The sequence below is a fragment of the Scyliorhinus canicula genome, chromosome 4, assembly GCF_902713615.1.
Source record: "Scyliorhinus canicula chromosome 4, sScyCan1.1, whole genome shotgun sequence".
Classification (NCBI taxonomy): domain Eukaryota; kingdom Metazoa; phylum Chordata; class Chondrichthyes; order Carcharhiniformes; family Scyliorhinidae; genus Scyliorhinus; species Scyliorhinus canicula.
The window spans coordinates 104,011,683-104,035,753 of record NC_052149.1 but is presented as its reverse complement, the minus strand read 5'-3'; the positions used below and the strand labels follow the sequence as shown (position 1 = coordinate 104,035,753).

General features: G+C 45.8%; 1 protein-coding gene across 7 annotated transcripts in view; it reads right to left on the bottom strand.

Annotated features, from left to right (window-relative positions):
- Nucleotides 1-24,071, bottom strand: part of prrc2c (proline-rich coiled-coil 2C) — a 126,434-nt gene that overhangs the window by 25,893 nt on the left and 76,470 nt on the right. For 6 of the 7 annotated variants that reach the window (XM_038794946.1, XM_038794943.1, XM_038794947.1 and 3 more), the window contains exons 11-20: nucleotides 23,682-23,768; nucleotides 22,840-23,530; nucleotides 20,883-21,055; nucleotides 19,695-19,980; nucleotides 18,681-18,891; nucleotides 14,733-16,958; nucleotides 11,993-12,198; nucleotides 11,198-11,352; nucleotides 2,759-3,176; nucleotides 1,404-1,489 (exon numbers count right to left, since the gene is read on the bottom strand). In XM_038794946.1, coding sequence (XP_038650874.1) covers nucleotides 1,404-1,489; nucleotides 2,759-3,176; nucleotides 11,198-11,352; nucleotides 11,993-12,198; nucleotides 14,733-16,958; nucleotides 18,681-18,891; nucleotides 19,695-19,980; nucleotides 20,883-21,055; nucleotides 22,840-23,530; nucleotides 23,682-23,768 — 4,539 coding nt within the window. The remainder of the gene's footprint in view (nucleotides 1-1,403; nucleotides 1,490-2,758; nucleotides 3,177-11,197; nucleotides 11,353-11,992; nucleotides 12,199-14,732; nucleotides 16,959-18,680; nucleotides 18,892-19,694; nucleotides 19,981-20,882; nucleotides 21,056-22,839; nucleotides 23,531-23,681; nucleotides 23,769-24,071) is intronic. The other variant, XM_038794942.1, reaches the window with a different exon arrangement.

The window sequence follows — 24,071 nt, the reverse complement described above, 5'->3', positions numbered from 1 at the left end:
AAAAAAAAAACAAAGGTATCAGGAATCGCCAGTGACCATTAACATACATAGTCGTTGTGTCCCCCCCCCCGCCATTTGCAGTGCGGCCTCACCCGGTGACCCAGCCTCAGTCTTCCTTCCAGTTCCTGAGCCGATCCTTCCACTCGACAGCGAACCTTCATTGGCTGCCTATTTCATGGCAGTTTTTCTTTGGGATTTGGACATCTTTCTTCTTTATGTCTTCCTGCACTTATTTAATCAAAAATTGCCCCTGGGACCAGGCATCAAACTCCAAAAAATAAAGTCTCGAGTGGGAGCCCGCTAACGTGCGACCTCCTCCTACCTGCCGCCACCAGAAGTCCCAATTAGCTGCTGTATAGGAGAATTTGACATTCCTCTTTACACCTCCTCATGATCCATCATATCACATTACAATTTACATTACCCCATTTAATCTCTATCACAGACTTCTCTTTTGATCTACTCTTCCCCTGTGCCTTGGAATTGTAACATCCCTAACATTTTTCAATTCTGATAAAAGGCCATTGACAGAAATGTTAATTTATTTCTCTCCTGAATGCTACCTGACCTGTTGAGCATTTAAAGTGAATTGAATGTCTTTTTGCTGTAGTAAAAATTTGGTGCTGCCAGTTCAAAAGTGATGCAGTTCAATTTGAAGACTGAAGCACCAAGAGTAATATTTTTTAAAAATCCATCTCATTACTAGGGCGGCACAGTGGCAAGTGCTGCTGCCTCAAAGCGCCAGGGATCTGAGTTCAATTCCAGCCTTGGTCACTGAGTGGAGTTTGTACGTTCTCCCCATGTCTGCGAGGGTTTTCTCTGCGTGCTCCGTTTTCTTCTCATTCCAAAGACGTGCAGGTTAGGTGGATTCGCCCTGATAAATTGCCCTGTAGTGTCCACGGATATGCAGGTTAGGTTATGGGGTTACAGGGATAGAATCGGATTGGATTAGATTTGTTTATTGTCACGTGTACCGAGGTTCAGTGAAAAGTATTTTTCTGCGGGCCGCTCAAACAGATCATTTAGTTCATGAAAATAAAAGAAAATAAAAAGAAAATACATAATAGGGTAACACAAGGTGCACAATGCAATTACATAGACATCGGCATCGGGTGAAACATACAGGAGTGTAGTATTAATCAGGTTAGTCCATAAGAGGGTGGTTTAAAGTCTGGTAACAGCAGGGAAGAAGCCGTTTTTGAATCTGTTTGTGCGTGTTCTCAGACTTTTGTATCTCCTACCCGATGGAAGAGTAAGTCGGGTGGGAGGGGTCTTTGAGTAAGCCGGGTGGTCAGAGGAGCGGACATGGGTGGAGTGCTTATTCGAAGGGCCGGTGCAGAATCAATGGGCCGAATGACCCCCTTCTGCACTGTTCTATGATTCTATGAAATAATAGCACTTACCTCAGGTGTTGGGGAAGACCCAAAAGAAGTCAAGGGCTTATTCCATGCACTGACAGGTGGAGGCTGTGGAGAACTAACGGGTCCCACTGCAAAAAGACAAGTAGAATTACAGCAATTTTCCATTATAGTTTCGCATTTTCCGAAAGAAAAGCCTTTTTACAATTTTGTATTCTTCGGTTGTAAATGCATAACAGACTTGCAACTGTTTTATTCTCAGAGTTGCAGTATTCTTCCCAGATTAGCAGTTCCGTGGCATCACTAACTGTTGTTCATGTTTTCTTTATAATATGCAGTCAAGCTCAAGTAATAAAACAATCCTTGGGATGCAAATACCGTGAGCAGAGGAAATGTGCTATCAGAGTTATTGGGCTTCCAGCAACTTTAATCACATTTACAAAAATAGGCAGTAATTCTAATTTAGCGGGTAGCATGGTGACACAGTGGCACTGCTGCCTTATGGCATCGAGGGCCTGGGTTCGATCACCGTCCATGTGGAGTTTGCACATTCTCCCTGTGTCTGCGCGAGTTTCACCCCCGCAACCCAAAGATATGCAGGGTAGGTCGATTGGCCACAATAAATTGCCCCTTAATTGGAAGAAAAATAATTGGGTACTCTACAATGCTTTTTAAAAATTCTAACTTTTGAGTCAATTTCTAGCATTAGCCAACTTTAAGTAATAGCATAAACTTATGTCTCTAATGTCTTTATAAAAGTAATCTTTGTTCTGAAAAAGCATGTGGGAGATTTAATGCGAGTTGGGTGCAGAGTCAGTTCTTGCAAGGGGTGGACAGATGAACCTTTACAGCCAGTAATCGCATGGGATAATTAATGATATTACAAGTATATATTTGTAAAAAGCACAATGACAAATTGCTGAATACAAAGGCCAAAGGAATGCCAGAGGCATGTCAGTCTATCCCCTACCATGACTACCTAGTAGTCAGGTTTTCATTATCGAAGCCAGTCAGGATACAGAAAGGAATCAAGGTCTGCACTTACCAAAGTGGACATAAACTAGCCCCACTAGGAACTTTTAATAGGAAGAGCTATTTCCATTAGCCACTGAGCCAGTAACTGAGCCAGAAGAAAAAGGGTTAGGAGAAATTTACTTGCGTAGAAACAAATATTGGAAGCATAACCAATAAAAACTTTTTATAAGGAAAGTGGATAAATATCTGAAAAATATGAAGGATATGGAGAAATAGCAAAGAAATGAGGTTATAACAACAGCTTTTTGAAAAAGCGAATAAAGCAAAGAGAGCCTCTTGCGATTCTAAGTAACACATGCAAAAAAACAAAAATAGGCAAGAAATAAAATGATGAATAGTTCAAAGAAAACATAGCTCATACTAACATTTTGTGGTGATATCAGAAAGCACAGCGGATGAACTCATCTTGTTGTCCCACAGCTCTGCTTCTGATGTGCTGTGAGTCTGTGAAGGAGCCATTGCTGTGCCTGAATCGGAACACTCTGCATTATTTTCTGATGCACCACTTCCTCCCTGCACCTTGGATGGTTCTTGAACTGCAATGGGATCTTCAACTGGAGATGTTGTTGGAGCAGGGACTGGAATTTGTGCTGGATCTTGAGTTGCAACTGTAGCTGAAGTCAAGGTCCCAGCCTGTTGCTGGGGTTGAACCTGTGACTGGACTGACGTTGGTGTCTGCACTTGAGCTTGTTGGGCTGCCTGTTGTTGCTTTTTTGCAAATCGTGGAGGCAGTTTAGAACTCTGGCCTCTCCCCTTCTCATTCACGTTCTTTTTGTTCCAATTCTGCAAGAACAGCCAAATGCATTATAAATAACATTTATCAATATGCATACATATACAAATATCAATGGTACTGCGTGCAAACTATTAAAACACCAGAATAGCTTTCTTAGCTACATGCAATCAGTGCAGATAATATATTGGACAGAGCCAACTTCTGATCAATGTTGCAGTTCTTTATTTGAGCATGCACAATTTGATTTAACATTTAATATATGACACTAGATTACTTAACAACTTATACAATGCTCATGGAGGGAACTATAGCACTTTATTACTTTTTTTTTTACTGGTACTAAGTTCAGTTTTAAAATGTAATATTCATGAAAATGGTTTTAGCAGATGCAGTTTCTATTTGGTAATTCATTACGATTCAGAAAAATCACAAACCCTGCAAACTAGTGTATAGCATAGTCAATAGTAATGCATCAGAGCAGAATATTATTTTGGAAATCAATTTAGCAAGACATCAAAGCAATATATCGCAGCATCTGATGTAGATTTAAAAACTAAATGAAATATTCTAACTACTGTACCAATACGTACGGATTGAACCGTTTTGTTCAAAGAGCTAAAATTTTTGAAGTTGTGGCACACTTCCACAAAATTGGCCTGGAATTAATTAAGTACCTGCATTTGTTAATTCACTGAAGAGTAGCTTAGAAATATTAAATGATCACATGGTTTAGATATGAAAATTGTAATCGACATAGGATATGTGCCATTTAAAATTTCACAGCATTTTGAATGGAAGAGATAATGGTGGGAATTTGCAGTCTCAGCAAGTTTCATTAATTCCCACAAATAGGTAAGACTACAGTTTACTGTTCAACTCACTCGTGGGCTAGTAACACTAGTGAAGCCAACATTTAATGTACATCCCTAATTTGTGCCCAAGAAGATGCTTGCTTGAACTGCTGCAGTCTGTGTGGTATAGGTACACCCACAGTGTTATAGGTCAGATTGTAACCTAACATTGAAGTAATACCAACATATTTCAAGTCAGTATGCATCCGTCTTAGTAGTAGAGAAAGTGGGCTTGGAAAGGGATACTGAAGCAGCTCAGGAAAAGCTACACGGATGCATCTTGTTGATGGTTCACAATTCAGCTAGAACCATAGAAATGTTACAGCACAGAAAGTGACCATTCAGCCAATTGTGTCCGTGCTGGCTGGAAAGGAAAAAAAACGAGCTGCCCATTCTCATCCCACTTTCCAGTACCTGCAGGTTATAACAATAGGTGTAGATGCGCCTTTTAAATGAGTTGAGGGTTTCTGCATCCACCACCAAACCCGGTGGATGCATTCCAAACATCCACACATACATAAAAGTTTTTCCCAACATTCCCTCTAATTCTTCTACCAATCACCTTAAATCTGTGCTCCCTGGTAATCGACTTCTCTGTTAGGGGAAACACGGCATCTTTGTCTACTCTATCTAAGCCCCTCATGCCCAATCAATCAGGTCACCTTCAGCCACCTCAGTTCCACGAAAAACCCCATCCTATCCAATCGTTACTCATAGCTGCAATTTTCAATCCCTGACAACATTCTTGTAAATCTCCTTTGTACTTGCTCCAGGGTAATTATGTTCTTTCTGTAATGTGGCAAACAGAACTGTACACAATACAGTAGTCCCTCTTTATAACGCAGGTGTTGGGGTCCAAGACCCCCACCCGCGTTGTAACCGAGCCGCGGATATCCACGATGGGGGTTTTAAATTTATTTTAAAATCTATGCTAGCGCTTCCCATTGAGAGTCTACGGGGGGGCGGGGGGGGGGGGGAGAGGTCAGACCCCCGTAGACTCACAATGGGAAGCGCTAGCATAGATTTTAAAATAAATTTAAAACCCCCATCGTGGATCCAATTAAAATTTCAGCGGCCGGCTCACTTTGATCCGGAGAAAAGCTGCTCTCAGTGAAATAATCAGCCGGCCGCTGAAATTGACACTGCCCGCTGCTCTCTCCCTCCAATCCAACTTTTAAGTTTTAATGTTTCTGATTGGAGGGAGAGAGCAGCCGGCAGTGTCAATTTCTTTTTTTTCCCTCCGGCTTGCCCCCTCTCCCCCCACATCCTCCAACTAGACCCCTCTCCCCCCACACCCTCCGGATCGCCCCCTCTCCCCCCACACCCTCCGGTTCGCCCCCACATCCTCCAACTAGACCCCTCTCCCCCCCCACACCCTCCGGCTCGCCCCCTCTCCCCCAACACCCACTGGGCTCTGTCTCCTCCTCTCCCCCAACACCCACTGGGCTCTGTCTCCTCCTCTCCCCCAACACCCACTGGGCTCTGTCTCCTCCTCTCCCCCAACACCCACTGGGCTCTGTCTCCTCCTCTCCTCTCCCCTCCCCCCCCACCCCACCCACCTCACACCCTCCGGCTCGCCCCCTCCCCCCCCCCTCTCCTCCCCCGTCCCCCAACACCCGCAGGGCCCTCCTCTATCCCCCAACACCCGCAGGGGGGGTCCCCCCCACACCCGCAGGGGGGGTCCCCCCACACCCGCAGGGGGGGTCCCCCCACACCCGCAGGGGGGGTCCCCCCCACACCCGCAGGGGGGGTCCCCCCCACACCCGCAGGGGGGGTCCCCCCCACACCCGCAGGGGGGGTCCCCCCCACACCCGCCCCCCCTCCTCTCCCCTCCCAACACCCGCCCCCCCTCCTCTCCCCTCCCAACACCCGCCCCCCCTCCTCTCCCCTCCCAACACCCGCCCCCCCTCCTCTCCCCTCCCAACACCCGCCCCCCCTCCTCTCCCCCCCAACACCCGCCCCCCCCTCCTCTCCCCCCCCCAACACCCGCCCCCCCCTCCTCTCCCCCCCCAACACCCGCCCCCCCTCCTCTCCCCCCCCAACACCCGCCCCCCCTCCTCTCCCCCCCAACACCCGCCCCCCCTCCTCTCCCCCCCAACACCCGCCCCCCCTCCTCTCCCCCCCAACACCCGCCCCCCCTCCTCTCCCCCCCCAACACCCGCCCCCCCTCCCCCCCCCCCCCCAACACCCGCCCCCCCCTCCTCCCCCCCCCAACACCCGCCCCCCCTCCTCTCCCCCCTCCAACACCCGCCCCCCCTCCTCTCCCCCTCCAACACCCGCCCCCCCTCCTCTCCCCCCTCCAACACCCGCCCCCCCTCCCCTCCCCCCTCCAACACCCGCCCCCCCCCCCTCTCCCCCCTCCAACACCCGCCCCCCCTCCTCTCCCCCCTCCAACACCCGCCCCCCCTCCTCTCCCCCCTCCAACACCCGCCCCCCTCCTCTCCCCCCTCCAACACCCGCCCCCCTCCTCTCCCCCTCCAACACCCGCCCCCCCTCCTCTCCCCCCTCCAACACCCGCCCCCCCTCCTCTCCCCCCCTCCAACACCCGCCCCCCTCCTCTCCCCCCTCCAACACCCGCCCCCCCTCCTCTCCCCCCTCCAACACCCGCCCCCCCTCCTCTCCCCCCTCCAACACCCCGCCCCCCCCTCCACACACCCGCCCCCCCTCCTCTCCCCCTCTCCCCCCTTCCCCCTCCTCTCCCCCCTCCAACACCCGCCCCCCCTCCTCTCCCCCCTCCAACACCCCCCCCCCCTCCTCTCCCCCCTCCAACACCCGCCCCCCCTCCTCCCCCCTCCAACACCCGCCCCCCCTCCTCTCCCCCCTCCAACACCCGCCCCCCTCCTCTCCCCCCTCCAACACCCGCCCCCCTCCTCTCCCCCCCTCCATCACCCGCCCCCCCTCCTCTCCCCCCTCCAACACCCGCCCCCCCTCCTCCCCCCCCTCCAACCCCGCCCCCCCTCCTCTCCCCCCTCCACCCCCCCCCCCCCTCCTCTCCCCCCTCCAACACCCGCCCCCCCCCTCCTCTCCCCCCTCCAACACCCGCCCCCCCCACCAACACCCGCCCCCCCTCCTCTCCCCCCTCCCCCCCTCCTCTCCCCCCCCCACACCCCGCCCCCCCCTCCTCTCCCCCCTCCAACACCCGCCCCCCCTCCTCCCCCCTCCAACACCCGCCCCCCCTCCTCTCCCCCCTCCAACACCCGCCCCCCTCCTCTCCCCCCTCCAACACCCGCCCCCTCCTCTCCCCCCTCCATCACCCGCCCCCCCTCCTCTCCCCCCTCCAACACCCGCCCCCCTCCTCTCCCCCCTCCAACACCGCCCCCCCTCCTCTCCCCCCTCCAACACTCGCCCCCCCTCCTCTCCCCCCTCCAACACCCGCCCCCCTCCTCTCCCCCCTCCAACACCCCGCCCCCCCCTCCTCTCCCCCCTCCAACACCCGTCCCCCTCCTCTCCCCCCTCCAACACCCGCCCCCCCTCCTCTCCCCCCTCCAACACCCGCCCCCCTCCTCTCCCCCCAACACCCACCCCCCCCTCCTCTCCCCCCTCCAACACCCGCCCCCCCCTCCTCTCCCCCCTCCAACACCCGCCCCCCCCTCCTCTCCCCCCTCCAACACCCGCCCCCCCTCCTCTCCCCCCTCCAACACCCGCCCCCCCTCCTCTCCCCCCTCCAACACCCCGCCCCCCCCTCCTCTCCCCCCCCTCCAACACCCGCCCCCCTCCTCTCCCCCCTCCAACACCCGCCCCCCCTCCTCTCCCCCCCCAACACACCGCCCCCCCTCCCACCCCAACAGCCGCCCCCCTTCTTCTCCCCCCCCCCCACACCCGCCCCCCCCCCCGGATCAAAGTGAGCCGGCCGCTGAAATTGACACTGCCTGCTGCTCTCTCCCTCCAATCCAACTTTTAAGTTTTAATGTTTCTGATTGGAGGGAGAGAGCAGCCGGCAGTGTCAATTTCAGCGGCCGGCTCACTTTGATCCGGAGAGGGAAGCTGCTCTCTCACTGAAACAATCAGCTGAAATTGACACTGCCCACTGCTCTCTCCCTCCAATCAGAAACATTAAAACTTAAAAGTTGGATTGGAGGGAGCGCGCAGCGGGCAGTGTCAATTTCAGCGGCCGGCTGATTATTTCAGTGAGAGCAGCTTCCTTCTCCGGAGCCGGCCGCTGAAATTGACACAACTGACAGTTGGGGTCCATCAGCCCCCCCCGCGGTATATCGCGAACCGCGGTATTGCGGAGCGCGGTATAACGGGGGACTACTGTATTGTAGCTGTAGTGAAGCCAGTGTTTTGTATATTTCCATCATTACATCCCTGCATTATATTCTATTTCGTCTAATAAAGGAAAGCATTCCACATGTTTTCTTTACCACCTTATCCACCTGTCCTGACATTTTCAGGGACCTGTGGACATGCAATCTAAGTCACCTCACTTCCCAAACCCCTCAATATCCTCCCACTTATAGTGTATTCCCTAGCTGTGGTTGCCCTCCCCAAATTCATTACGTCACACTTCTCTGGATTGAATTTCATCACTTTTCTGCACAAACGACCAAATAATTTATTTCATTCTGGAGACAAGAGCTATCCGTTTCACTATCTAACTTTTTGTGTCATCTACAAATGTCAATCATTGCCACCTACATTTAAGTCCAAATCATTAATATAAATAACAAACAGCAAGAGATCCAACACTGAGCCCTGTGGAAATAGTTTTCCATTCACAAAAACATCTATAAACCGTGACTCTTCTGTTTCCTGTCACTGAGCCAATTTTGGATCCAGTGTGCCACATTCCCCTGCATCCCATGGGCTTCTGCTTTTCTGACCAGTCTATCATGTGGAACCTTCTGCTTTTCTGGCCAGTCTATCATGTGGAACCTACTCAAATGCCTTACTAAAATCTATGTCAACAACATAGAATGGAGGGCATCATCATTATTCAAGCTGAGTTCAGGACACACACAGGGACCATTAGGAGATTGTAGGCAATGTTGAAATTTCCTCCACATTCAGGCGCAACCATCATCCCTCAATTGTTTGAGCCTCCACAGACAAAACCAATGTCATCTTCCTGGCAGTCTCTCCTGTTCCCACCACCCTGCACCTCCCCAACCCTCTCACCACCCATCCCCTCTTCCTCTTCACAAATCCTTTGAAACACCGTTCACAGAAGAAATCTATGAGCCTGGAGTCTTCATCCAACCTCTGCCAAAGGAATGGCTCCAGTCCCAGGACTACCTCCCCTAGCAGGGTGAGGAAAGCCATTGTTGTCTAGCCACCTCTGGTCCTGGATCATTCTCTGTCATTGTGCACCACCTACTCCTGAAAGTGTAAAAAGAACATTGTCATGACTGTGCTGCACTACCTTCAAATGGGTGACCAATTTGGGGTTTGTCAGATGTTAATATTTTGTCAGTACTCTCTGCCAGCTGACAGGTGCTACAGTACCATACCCTCCCCTCCACTGCCCATCAACCCCCATTCCAGGCAGAGTGGCATCATCATCACGCTGCCTTTTATACTTGGGCAGCACAGTAGTCAACACCACACTGGTGCTATTTTACACCGTTCTATTAGGTCTATCGCTGAAATGGTTAGACACTCAGCTGGCAGATCTCGAAAGGTCACTGAGGTTTTTCTGTCGCAGCAGGCAAGTTTGCTAGATGACCCCACATCTGCTGTGCGAACCAGAGTGCCACCGTGAAAGGGTTGAATTTGACACTTGCCATTCATGCGGGGAAAGGGTCAGCTACATTTGAATGTCTACATGCATGAAAGTCAGCACCCAGGTAAAACCTGCTGCAATTCTTCCAAAGAATGGAACTACTTCTTGTAAAAAGCTTCAGCCTTCAAAGTATTACCGGCAGTGCCTCACTCACTAGGTGATGCATTTTGGAAGGTCTAATACAGGTAGGGATTATACAGTGAATGGTAGAACCCTCAAGAGTATTGACAGTCAGGGAGATCTTGTTGTACAGGTCCACAGGTCACTAAAGGGGCAACACAGGTGGAGAAGGTAGTCAAGAAGGCATACTTGCCTTCATTGGCTGGGGCATTGAGTATAAAAATTGGCAAGTCATGTTGCAGCTGTATAGAATCTTAGTTACGCCACACTTGGAGCATAGCGTTCAATTTTGGTCGCCACACTACCAGAAGGATGTGGAGGCTTTAGAGAGGGTGCAGAAGAGATTTACCAGGATGTTGCCTGGTATGGAGGGCAATAGCTAGGAGGAGGAGTTGAATAAACTTGGTTTGTTCTCACTGGAATGAAGGAGGTTGAGGGGCGACTTAATATGGGACTACAAAATTATGAGGGGCATTGACAGAGTGGATAGTCAGAGACTTTTTCCCAGGGTAGAGGGGTCAATTACTAGGGGGCATAGGTTTAAGGTGGGAGGGGCAAGGTTTAGAGGAGATGTATGAGGTACGTTTTTCTACACAGAGGGTAGTGGGTGCCTGGAACTCGCTGCCGGAGGAAGTGGTGGAAGCAGGGACGATAGTGACATTTAAGGGCATCATGGCAAATACATGAATAGGATGGGAATAGAGGGATACGGACCCCGGAAGTGTAGAAGAGTTTAGTTTAGACGGGCAGCATGGTCGGCACAGGATTGGAGGGCCGAAGGGCCTGTTCCTGTGCTGTACTTTTTTTTGTTCTTTGTACACCACCTTCATCAATCCTCCTGTTATTTCCTCAAAATATTGGATTAAATTAGGAAAACATAATTTTTTCCAAACAGAACCTGATTAATCTGTTCCTTTCTAAGTGGCAGTTTATCCCGTCTCTCAAGATTTGATTCTAATAATTTGCCCACCACCGAATTCAGATTGATTGGCCTATAATTATCTAATTGGTATTGGTGGTAGTGAATAACTGAAAAAAATAATAAAAAATTGGAAGTGGGGAACAGAGTGCCAATCAACCAGGAGGATACGAGCCATGTGTCACAGAACGCACAGCTTCTTACCTGCTTATAGCCATCCCACTAATCCAGCCAAGTTTCTAGTTAAGGTTGTAGGCAACTCCCCACCCCTGCCCCTCAATGTTGATCACAGATTTGATAGTGGGTATAATGCCATTTTGTGTCAGTAATGGCTACTTTTTCTTATTGCAGATGTTCATTGTTTGGCACTTGTTTGGCAAGGCATGAATATTCCTCCCTATGCATTCAAAAAAGTAAATACTCTTCATATAAATCTGAATATTATTTTAATGTCACCTGGACAACTTGCTCCTCCTTCTTTCTGCGCTCTTCATCTTGTAGGCGCTTCTGTTGTTTCTTTGACACAACTTCAGTAAATCCATCATCAGTTGTGTTACACTGCGAGTCTTCAACAGTCGTCACCTCTGGGTGATCATCAATGATCACCACACCTATAATGACAAATGAATCAGCAGCATCACCACCTTGATTTGCATTTGTGACAGCAGACATTACTCTCCAGAATGTCAGAATAAAACGATTGCTTCCACAACCGAGGAGCAAGAATTTGCCAGTCACCAGGAAAACAAAAGCATTTTACATAGGAAAAAGCAAGGGCTATCTGCTTACACTGAAAAATAGGGGGACTCCAAACCACAGTATTATGTAACTAAGCTAGAGGCAGGGAAAAAGCCTTCTGTCAGATCAATTCTTAATTGCAAACCAGTCACTCAGAGACAGTTACCCAGGGATAACTCGCCTCAATGTTTCCTCCCTATGGAGAAATCACTGGCAATAAAGTGATACTCTCCCATGGTGGCACAGCCAAGACTAAAAATTGAGCGATCTGAAAGATCATAAACCTACAGGCCCCCATTATGGCATCAACTAATCTCTAATTCAGCTTCCTAATTTGGGAATTTGATAGCAGCCACCTTTAAAGTAACATAAAAGGATTCTCACTATCAGAGGAAAGATGGTCCATCACTTGATTAATAAGCCCATTATAATGAATAAAACATATAAATATATTTAGGAGGTTCAGAAACTGTTGAGACAACCTACAGTCAAATGCTGACAAATAGTACTCACTAGCATAGTTGTTCAAATCAAACTGTGACAGAGCATCAGGCTTCTCTTTTGGTTTCTTAGCTGATTTGGATTCTTCTCTTTTCTTTCCAGTTACATCTTTCGTCGACTTTGGAGCTGTACCTGTGATGCTACTTTCCCCTGGATGATGAGCCATATTACTGCTGGTAGGATCAATACCAATCATTGCTGTCCTCTCTTCAAAAGGCCTATATCACACAAATCATACAAACAAGAAACTAACCACCATCCTTAAAGATAACAGTGCATTACATGCCCTCACCCTCAACCCCCAGTCAGGTAAAAAAACAAAGTGGAAAAGCGTATCCTGTTGAAAAATACATTGGGAATATAAACAACTTTACAACATGATTATTTTAAGCTGAGGATGTACCGATTAATTCCTGCAAATCTTTTACTTTGTCCCCTGAATTACAAATTCCCGTTTGAGGAAGGACCGATTGCCAAACCATTGCCATTTCTTGATTTGTGAAAGTTACATCTGTTAAAAACACAAAAAACCCATTTTCTAAAATAAAGGTGGCTCTTTGTTCCTTCTTTCCGAACAAATAACCTCAATATTTTCTATGAACTTTGTGCTGAACAAAAAGAGTATGATGTTAGTGACAAATGAAATATTTGCCTAGGTTAGGTACTCAAATGTCAGCATTAAATCACAAATGAGATGCACAGGAATCTTTATTGGAGTGTTACTGAAACCATGTGCTTCAGCCCTTAAATGTCCAGTGTTCATTTCAGACACTACCCTTACTGTAAAAATACAGCTGACTTTAGTGATAATACTCATCAAAATACTAAGTAAAAGGAGGACAAAAGTGATCCAGAGGCAATAAATAGTTGAAACCTACTCATGCTTCTTTCTTTCTGGATAATTACTGCTATTTCATCCAGCATTCATCGAACCTGACTTCCAAAACATGATTATATACCCATCCATTAATTTCCAAGAATTCTTCATAAGAAATAAGAGAAGCCATATGAAGAAAACATTGGATACAATATTAATTGAAGGAGCACACATGTGACAGTTGCTCCGACATCAGGAGCAGTATTTACTGAAAAACATCAATTGCCACTTCAATGTGTGCTTTTAAATAAAAGTATCATTGTGAGCAGGAGTGGATATCTGTGCAGAAAAATGGAGAACTTCTTAATTTGGTTACTAGATACCAGTAATAATCACAATCAATTGGCACACTGAGGAAGGTAAGAAGTCTTACAACACCAGGTTAAAGTCCAACAGGTTTGTTTCAAACACGAGCTTTCGGAGCACGGCTCCTTCTTCAGGCACATCATGGCACACTGAGGAAAGCAGAGGAAAACTCCTCCGACTCCGCTTCAATACGCCTTTAACACAAATTCACAAGCAATGAACATCACCCTCAGCTAATCTTTCCAATAAAACAGTCTTTACTTATTCAATGTTTTCTGGGCCATGCTTCCATCCCACACCCCGTAACCTTAAGCTCGATAAAAACTCTAATGCCTGCACCCTAGTATCCAGTTCTGACCATTCGTCAACATCTTCCCTCATTTATGGTGCATTGGCATTTGGCCCATTACCTCAAATTTGAAAATTTCAACCCTCTTGTTCGTGGCCTTGTTCCTCCACATCTCCATGAGTCTCCAGCTCCATACCTAAATTATCTACTGTTTGGTTTATTGGACATCCTCCCTTTATCCCACCATCCATAGCAGTTTCACAATGAAATTTCCCGACCAAACCCCACTTTGCAGTTCCCCTCAAAATGCACCTCTTTTTATCATTCCTCTGAATATATCCTTCCTTTGATCTGTACCCACGTTTTTGATAATGCCTCAAACACTGTGGAATGTTATGTTTAAAGTGCTATATAAATGGAAGCACTTGTTGCTGTTTGCACACTTGGAATTGCACAGCAAACATCCATATTTGCCTCATATAGAGCCCGTACAGCTTTCAGAAGTCACTTTTTTTGTGAATCTAAAAACAGAATAATTTTTTCAGCGTGATCCAATTTCCCCAAATAATCTCCATTTTTAACTAATTGGGGGACATGCTGCAAATCCGGACAGTGACAAAAATGTAAAGTGAAAGGTAAAAATGAGCAGTTCAGAGAGTATGGAAGGAAAAAAACCGGGCAATTTCTTTGCATTGATATCATGACAAAAGAAAACAACAATGTTGCTCTTCTAACTTCGGCAATCTAAAAGGAAAAAAGCTAATCAATTTTCAGTGAAGTGTAGTCAATATTTTTGGCACACTACTGTCGGCAGGTTGTTTGCTATTAAGTATCTTGAAAAACATCATTAATCAACTTTCAAATACAATATCAATTGAAGTTCAAGTATTTATTTTTCTTTTAAATTTAGTGTACCCAATTCATTTTTTTCCAATTAAGGGGCAATTTAGCGTATTCAATCCACCTACCTTGCACATCTTTGGGTTATGGGGGCGAAACCCACGCAAACACGGAGAGAATGTGCAAACTCCACACAGACAGTGACCCAGAGCCGGGATCGAACCTGGGACCTCGGCGCTGTGAGGCTGCAGAGCTAACCCGCTGCGCCACCGTGCTGCCTGTGATGTTCAAGTAGTTTAAGCTGTCAAATACCACTCAAAACTGTGCCTTGCTGAAGATTGTCCAAAAATTGAAATGGAAATTACCAAGTACAGCACAGTCTATCCAATTAAAGAAAAACCCTTAAAACTACCAATAGGAAAATAGGTCTTTTCACCTACCCCCTTCTACCAGGCTTTGACGACAGTCCACCCCGTCTTTCATTCTTGCTGCCAGGATAATTTCTGTTTGGCTTGCTTGCTCCACTGTTGCTCCTACGATTCTGTCGATCTGCACCCGGACGTTGGCTGGAAAAACTTCTCTTTGCAGCATCCCTCTTGGGAATGAGGCTACATTCTCCAGACTTTGTTGACGCCTGCAAGTTGACATCCACCATTTTCTTTTCGTCTCTTTCACGCCTCTCATTGAAGTCACTGCTTTCAGAAGCAGTCTCCCATTCTTCATTAGCCTGATCTGAAGAATTCTGATTGGACAAATCTGGTGATTTGCTCCCAGCCACATCTAGGGAATGAGCATGTTCCTGCACACCACTAATGGGGGTTGAATTTGACACTACATTTGGAGCGGTTTCATTCACTTTAGCTGCAGCTTCTCGCTCTCTCAAACGCCTGAATCTTGGTGGTTTGTCTTGTCTTGGTGGCCGTGTGGGTCTTTGCTTACGAAGTTGTTCCCTGCTGTGGTCAAATCTATTCTCTGATTTAACATGCCTCCTATCAAAAGGAAGAGTTTCAAAATGGTCCATCTTTTTTGGTTCCACATCATCTCTTCTGGAAGTTTCTAACCTTGGAGGCCACAGTGAATTAGGCGGCCCTGGTTTCCTCAATGGTGCAGATCTTGAACCGCCACGGCCTCCACCACCCCTACCACCTCCTCTAAACATTCCTCCCCTTCCACGTCGTGAAGGTTCGCCTCTGGGCAGAAAACCAGGTTTTGGCTTTTGGTCATCCTCTTTTAAGGGGGGCTTTTCTGTTGACCTATTATCAACTTTGAAGTTGCTTTCAGACCTAAAGGACTTTTGAATGGGTTTAATCTCTGGCCGACCGTCTTTCTTCTGGCGCTTCCCTTTGGTTGGATTTTCTTTGTCAGAAATTGTATCACTTGCACTTTCATGAGCTTCAGTATCAGAATCTGTTTCCGAGCCATGTTGTCTGCGACGTTTAGGAATCTCTTCGAAATCAGAGCTTTCACTACGAGTTTCACTTTCTTCCCTTTGCCTAAATGAAGGTACACTCGCAACATGTTCTGGCCTCTGCCTTGGCTCCCTGTAACGAGGGTACTCTCTGCTGCGGCCTCTTCCCCCACGTCCACGGCCATTATAGGAGCCTCTAAAGCTGCGTCCTCGAGAATAAAATTCTCCACGGCCTCTTCCCCTGTACCCCTGGTCAGGGAACCAGTCACGTTGCTCCCTAATATCTTTTCGATAGTTACGTGGGGGTACACCAGAATCCCGCCTAACAGGAAACCTGTTATCAATACGCTGCCTTTCGGATATCTGATTCTTAACATGTGGTTTCCCCTGCTTCTCATCTTTCGGCGTTTGAACTGAAGTAGCTTGATTGCTTATAGCTTTATTAACTGAGATGACTGGTGCAATCGTCTCAGATTTATCTAATAATGGCTTTATATCCTGGGTTGCCTTTTTAACTACTGGCACAGAACCATCTGGAAGAGGTTTTTCAGGTTCGGGTTTGTTGACGATTTTAATTGACTGAGATGGTTCTTTTTTTTCACTTTTTGCAGCTTTGTTACCTTTGATTGGAATGGAATGACGTTCCTCTTTTTCTTTTCTTTGCTCACGTTCTTCTTTCATGTCTCTCAGCACAGGCTTTTTGATTGGGCCAGAACGGCGCACTGGCCTCATGTAGCCTTCATCTCTCCTACTAGACCCTGGTCTAGGACCCCAACGTGTGTCATACCTGGACTCTCTTCTAAATTGCTTTTCATTCTTCATTCCCTCAAATGTTTTATTTTCTTTCTTTGACTTTTCTTCTGGTTTATCTTGCTGATCTTTTGGTTCAGTAGACCGGTTTTGTGTTTTAATTACAACCGGGTGAGAATCACCCTTCTGTTCCTCCAACTTCAGCGAATGGTTTGACCCATGGGATAGACTTCTCTTTAAGACTGTTCGAGTTTCTGTTTGTAATACAGGTTCCTCCTGCGAGCCCCGGGTCACAGCCGAATCTACAGGTTCTAAGTTCACAGGGTCAGCCACCTTGTCAGTCTGAATAGGTTGCATATCTTCCTGTGATTTGCTTGTAAACTTTCCCTTTTCATCATCAGTCTTTTCCCTGAAGAGTTCCTGGTTCAACAGATTCAAATGTGGCGATAATTGTCTCTTTTCTGAGTAAGCAGGTGTCTTTCGCTCTTGTTCAACAGTCACCTCAGACCTAAAGATATAACAAAATGATTAAACATCACTTGTTAGGAGTGCCAGAACAGTGAAACACAAAAGAAGAAAGGTGTAGCACAGGAACATGCCCTTCAGCCCTCCAAGCCTTCTCCGACTATGCTGCCTGTCTAACCGAAAACCGTTTACACTTCTGGGGCCAAACCCCTCTATTATCATCCTATTCAAGTAATTGTCAAGATGCCCCATAAAAGTCAATATTGTACCTGCTTCCACCACCTCCTCCAGCAGCAAGTTCCAGGTACCCTCTGAATTTTGCCCCTTGCAACTTCAACCTATGACGCCTAGTAATTGAATCTTCCACCCCAGGAAAAAGCTTCTATCAACTCTGTCCATTCCCCTCATAATTTTGTGCACTTCGATCAAATCGCCCTTCACCCTCTGTCGTTCCCTGTGAAAACAAACCAAGTTTGTCTAACCTCTCCTTGTAACTAATGCCCTTCATTCCAGGCAACATCCTGGTAAACGTCTTCTGTACCCTTTCCAAAGCCTCCACATCCTTAGTGTGGGTACCAGAATTGAACACTATATTCCATATGTGGCCTAACTAAGGTTCAATACAGCTGCATCATGACTTGCCAATTTTTATACTCGATGCCCATCCCATGAAGGCAAGCATTACACTTTCAGTGACCTGTGCACCTGTACACCCAGATCCCTCTGCCTGTCAATATTCTTAACGGTTCTGCCATTTACTGTATAATTCCCACCTTTATTAGACATTCCAAAATGCATTACCTCACATTTGTCCGGATTAAACTCCACCTGCCATCTCTCTGCCCAAGTCTCTAACCGATCTATATCCTGCTATATCCTTTGACAGTCCTCATCGCTATCCACAATTTCACCAACCTTTGTGTCATCTGCAAATTTACTTATCAGACATTTTCTTACAAATCATTTACATATACTACAAAAAGCAACGGTCCCAGCACTGATCCTGGGAAAACACCCCTAGTCTCAGTCCTCCATTCAGCAAAGCACCCTTCCACAGCTACCCTCTCCTGTGACCAAGCCAGTTCTGTATCCATTTTGCCAGCTCACCTCTGATCCAATGTCACTTCTCCTTCTGTACCAGTCTGTACATTGTAATCCTACGCCACAAAACCAGCAATCACATTCTTCATTGATGTGGAGATGCCGGCGTTGGACTGGGGTGGGCACAGTAAGAAGTCTTACAACACCAGGTAAAGTCCAACAGGTTTGTTTCGAATCAGGTGATGAGGGAGCCACGCTCCAAAACTAGTGATTTGAAACAATCTATTGGGACTTTAACCTGGTGTTGTACGGTGTCTTACTATTCTTCATTGAAGCACTGCCTCAATTTCTTAATCAGCACATAAACTCATGATTGCTTTGCCCTCTTCCAGACCCTTCCATCAGGCAGAAGACACAGACGTCTGATGACCCGCACATCCAGACAAAGGAACAGCTTCTTCCCCACAAACTAGACTCCTCAACGATAGATTGATCTATCCCATGTCAGAACACTATTCACGATGCCCTATGCTGCACTTGCTCATGTATTTGCTTTGTTGGCCCTTGCTCCGCACGGTAACCAATCACTATTTGTCAATGTACTTTGTTGATTATTCTTTTTGTCTACGGTGTACGTTCCCTTGCCGCAGAAAAATACTTTTCACTGTACTTTGGTATATGTGACAACAAATCAATCAATCAAAAGTCATGCCACAAAACCCACCTTGAATCTTTGGATTCTTCCACTACTCCTGGAGGGGTTGTAGATGGCTGTGGTTCTGTATGAGGATATGGTTCTGAGTTCCATACCAGTCGAGGTTCTGTGGACTGAATGGTGTGATCCCTGGCTGGTCGTGACAGATGGTCAAATGAATCAGGCCCTGAACCAGAATTGTCCATCTGATCTCTTCTCATTAGTTTTGTTGGCATCATTCCTATTTAGCCACAAGACATAAGTAATTATTTTCAAACAGATTGCCTCAGCAATAACTTGATGCATGAAAGGGATATTGATAGACCCTTGGAATCCCTCTAAAAATTACAGATTTTAATTTGAGAAAAATGGAAGTAAAACAGATCTCAGGAAACAATACATAGGACCTGAAAAACATGAATCTAATCTTATGAAACAACAATAGAGTCTTATTCTGAAAGCGTTAAAAGTCACATTCTGTAGCTTTTGGATGCTTCATGTCGAATGAGGTACCTGCATTCTACTTTGAAACTTAAAACTTTGATATTGATGTGCTGATGCACAGCATGCTGATGCTTTAATGGGCATCGCTTACTCTCAGCACTGAGAAAGTTCTCTTGAAAAAGGTAAGTTTCTGACCGATGGCTGACTCTTGTGCAACATTTTTCTCCTAATAACTTTAAAAACATTACCGGGCTGCAACAAAAAAAGTAGGGGAGTTGGGGCTAGTTGCAGTTGCTCTTGGAGAGAGCCGGCAGATATGATGGGCCGAATGCCTTTCACCTGTGCTGTAACCGTTCACTAATCCTATACATGGAATATTAAATTACTGGTAGTGCTCAACAACTAAAATCACAGAAACTGCATTAAGCTAAGTTTAATCTTGATGCTTCAAGTCCACACACTCATTTTCAGCATGGTTCATTGCAGCAGCAGATACTAGTGTTGAGTTTTACCTACCAGAGCACTAAAAAGTAAGCTATGATCATGCTAAGTTCACGATAAAAATATCAAAACAAACACAGCTACTCATAAATTACCAACCGGGGTGCATTTGTGTCATGTCGATTGGTGGCCTTCCAGACATTATACGTGGATCCATGTAGGACTGCATCATAATCCAACGTGGATCAAATCCCATGGAAGCCAAGTGCTGATGATGAGATGGGGCCAAGGGAGTCTGATATAAGGGCCTGTGTTGTGGTTGAGGCACAGGAGCTGCAGAAGGCTGAGGCTGGGCCTGGGTTTGAGATTGGGCTGGAGTTTGGGATTGTGATTGTTGCTGATGAACACCTGGTGGTTGCTGCTGCCATTGCTTCATCATCTGTTCCTAAAAAGAACAAACCTAATTAATAATAATAATCTTTATTATTGTCACAAGTCGACTTACATTAACACTGCAATGAAGTTACTGTCCAAAGCCACTTCCGGCAGTTGTTCAGGTACATGGAGGGATAATTCAGAATGACCAAATTACCTAACAGCACGTCTTTTGGGACATGTGGGAGGAAACCGGAGCACTCTGAGGAAACCCATGCAGACACGGGGAGCATGTGCAGACTCCACATAGACAGTGACCCAAGCAGGAATCGAACCTAGGACCCTGGCGCTGTGAAGCAACAGTGCTAACTACTGTGCTGCCCTGCTGCCTAACAAAAGATTCCAATGGATAGACAGTTACAATGCATTATAATTGTTTTAGCCCTTTTGAAAATTACATTTAAACTGACAGGATGTACAATATTCCCAACTGTCAGGTGCAGCACAACCAGTTATTTACCAAGCCCAAACTCAAAAATGGACCCCTTATGGTAGAAGTGAGAGTTTTCTATTTAATAGAATAGGCACCCTCATTGGTCAAATCAAGCTGCCTATTTCACGATGAATCAGCATGGCTTAGTGTCACAGACCCTGACATGGAATTGCTATTAAATCATTAAACAAACATTTGGAATGGAGTTGAGACTCCAGAATTCAATGACAAATTGGGACTTACTTGCAAGAAAACTTAAGGAACCTTACAGCCAACAGTATTGGTTTGTGCTTGATTCAAACTCTTTTCCAGTAAAAAGGGAATCATGCTAGCATATGGCACCAGCAGCCGCCTTGATTTAACAGGCGCTGATTAACTACGTTAAGAAAATGCATTTACATCAATGTTGTCTGCTGCATGGACCCACCTTTGAACCAATTCAGCAATCTCTCAGGCCAAGGTACCAGTCTATTTCCTACCTGTTGCCGTTGGAATCGGGGTGGCAATGACTTCTGAAACTGCTTGGAGTAACCTGTGGGAACAGTGGGCCGTGTTTGGGACCCCAAATCACCATCAATGTCATTTGGTGTTTGAGTAACAACCTCCTCGTTGAAAGTACTCTCCAATTGATTGGTAGACTGAGAAGCATCATCTGTCAATATAGAAATTCAATGCTGTTGCTCACTTTCTGTGTAGTAACAATACTAGGCCTGAATATAACAAGACTAACTGCCTTGATATGATGAATGGGCACTCGGTACACATTCATTTTGAAACTTCAAATAGAATGAATTAAATTCGGACTGGTAAATGGTGATTAGAATATTGTACTCTGTTTTATTCAAAGAGGTCAAAACCAACCGTGTTTCAGAAAACAAGCACTAATTTTGTTGTCCTCATCATTTTAAGTGCATACTATTCTTGTATACACAAAGAAGATTTTATACAAAATGCAAAGAAAGCATAAAAAAATAGAAACTCCTCTATTGAATAAACCTGCTCAGGTAAACAGAATCATACTGCAGCTAAGTAGAGAACTGTTGTATAGTGCGGTTGGTATTGCCATGTGCCTATATCATTGAAGTCACTTCTAGATGGTTGGTAGCCTTTGATGGGGGATCTGTGAAAAGCAACTTGCCCAAAGGACTGCCCACAGCTCCAATGCAAAATTGCCCCCCCCCCCCCCCCCCCCCCACCCACGAACGTGCAAACTAAAAAAACGTTCGCAAAGACATTTTAAATCTATGAACCAACAATAGCATGCATTTATGACTTTAGCATAGTGAAACGTCCAAGACACCACAGGAATACCTTGCAACAAAACTTGACACCAAGTCACACAGAGATAGGAGTTTGATTGCAGAGTTACATTTTAACAAGTGCTTTATTGGAAGAGAAGCAGTGGAGGCAGAGATGTTTAGGAAGGAATTCTAGAGCTTAGGGTCAAGGCAGTTGAAAGCATGGTGGAGCACCAACGTTGAAGTGATTAAAATCTGGGGTGCACAAGAAGCCTGAATTGGAGTGCAATTGAACGTAGGCCGTTCACGACTATGCAAGTGGAGAACATAAATCCAGAAGTCAACTGGGAAGAAGAACAATGAAAGTGAACCCAAAGATGAAATGAAGCATTGTAACTTCAACCTGTAGCATGATCAGCACAAAAAATGTACAATAAACATGCCAGGTCAGAAAGTCAGTGGTAACAAGCATTCTGACTCAAATGCCATGTTATGCTGTAACATCTCTACAGATCTACACCCATGCTTCTTCGCAAGAAGCAGCTAACGAAAGCTGCCAAAGCATCTAACCCACCATAATCATCACCAAAAGAGATGCAGTAATGCTAACATCAATTCATTAGCATTCACTGTTACATAGTGGGAAAGGGTGTTGGTTGCAGACCACCCCATTCTGTTCCTGATAAACCTCCCTGCATTATATAATGCAAACTGGAGATGCTACTCTTGGTAGCCAGGTGCAAATGACGGGTGCTGGTCTAGCTGTAGGTCACAATGTTTGCTTTCAGTTGTAGAGACATTAAGCCTGACACAAAGCATTTCCCAGTTCACGTAATTCACGTGCCACAGCTGGCACTGATGTCCGTCCCAAATCCTGAAGTGTAAACAGATATCAGCCTGTTATGCTAAATTTTACACCCAAAACCAATTGCAATTAAACATGGTCAACTACCCAAGAATTTATTCTAGCTGAAAGGACGCACTAAATTATTGCGTCTTACCAGAACTGTGATGACTTTTAGGACAAGATTGGTGCATTTGAAATTTTAAGGACTGCATATATTCCTGATTGAAAGTTAATGGTACTACCGTAGTGAACTATCAAAATTGGAATATGCCTGAAACAAAACTTGAATCCAGACCCCTCCACAAAGAATAATCTGCCAATGCACAAAATGATTTCTTTTAAATTATATACCTTCATCAGTTTTAATGCTGCTCTTGCGTTCTGTTTTTTGGTCTTTGAAATCATCAAACTCACTCCGTGGTTCCTCCTGGCTCTTCTCCATCTCCTGCTCTTTTTCATTTTCATCTTCATCTTCCTTCTCCTTTTCTGGTTCCTGTTTTTGCTCCTTCTCTAGTTCTTCCCCATTTTCCTTTTCTTTCTCTTCTTCTCCTTGTTGTTTCTCTTCTTCTTTCTGCTCCTCCTGTTCCTTTTCCCTCTCCTTCTGCGGTTCCTTCACTGTTTCCTGTTCTTGTTCCCGCTCGGGTTCTTTCTCAGTTTCTTTCTGGTTTTCATTTTCATTTTCTTTCTCCTTTTCTTTAACATTCTCATTTTCCTCTTCATGTTCTTTCTCGATGTCCTTGGTGCTTTCTCCCTCGATGCTCTTTGTCTTTTCCTTCTCTTTTACTTTTTCCTTTTTTTCTTTTGATTGAGTTCCATACTTTTCATCAAGTTTCTTCAGCTTTGCTGCGCAGGCTGCCAAACGCTGCTCCTCCATGCGTCGCTCTTCTTCCTCACGCCGTTTTCTAGCTCTTTCAATAGCTGCTGATGCATCAGACATTGATGGCTTCCTTCTTTGCCTCCAAGCTTCATCACCTTCACTCGGTAATATGGGTTTGGTAGTAGCATACTTTCCAGGTCCAATTTGACGATTTGGAGGTGGGTGCTATGATTTAATTGAAAAGAAAAATAAAGAACTGTTCAATTAAATATCTAAAATTGACCTAATCACCAAAAGATCTTCCTATACTAAATAAAGGTGTGAGACAGCATTAATTTAATCTTTCCTGAACTGATTTTTTTTTTGTTTAAATTACCTGGGGAGCTGGCTTCTGATTAACAGGAGCATTTCCCAGTCCACGTAATTCACGTGCCACAGCTGGCACTGATGTCCGTCCCAAATCCTGAAGTGTAAACAGATATCAGCCTGTTATGCTAAATTTTACACTCAAAACCAATTGCAATTAAACACGGTCAACTACCCAAGAATTTATTCTAGCTGAAAGGACGCACTAAATTATTGCATCTTACCAGAACTGTGATGACTTTTAGGACAAGAAGATTGGTGCATTTTATATATTTTTTAAAATCACATGGGATTATGCAGGCCAGTTAAATTTTTCCACACATCACCCTATTTATTTGAAGGGAAAATTTGGGATATATTCTCATTTGCTAATATGTCCTTAGCCCTGTCTTACGGTTAA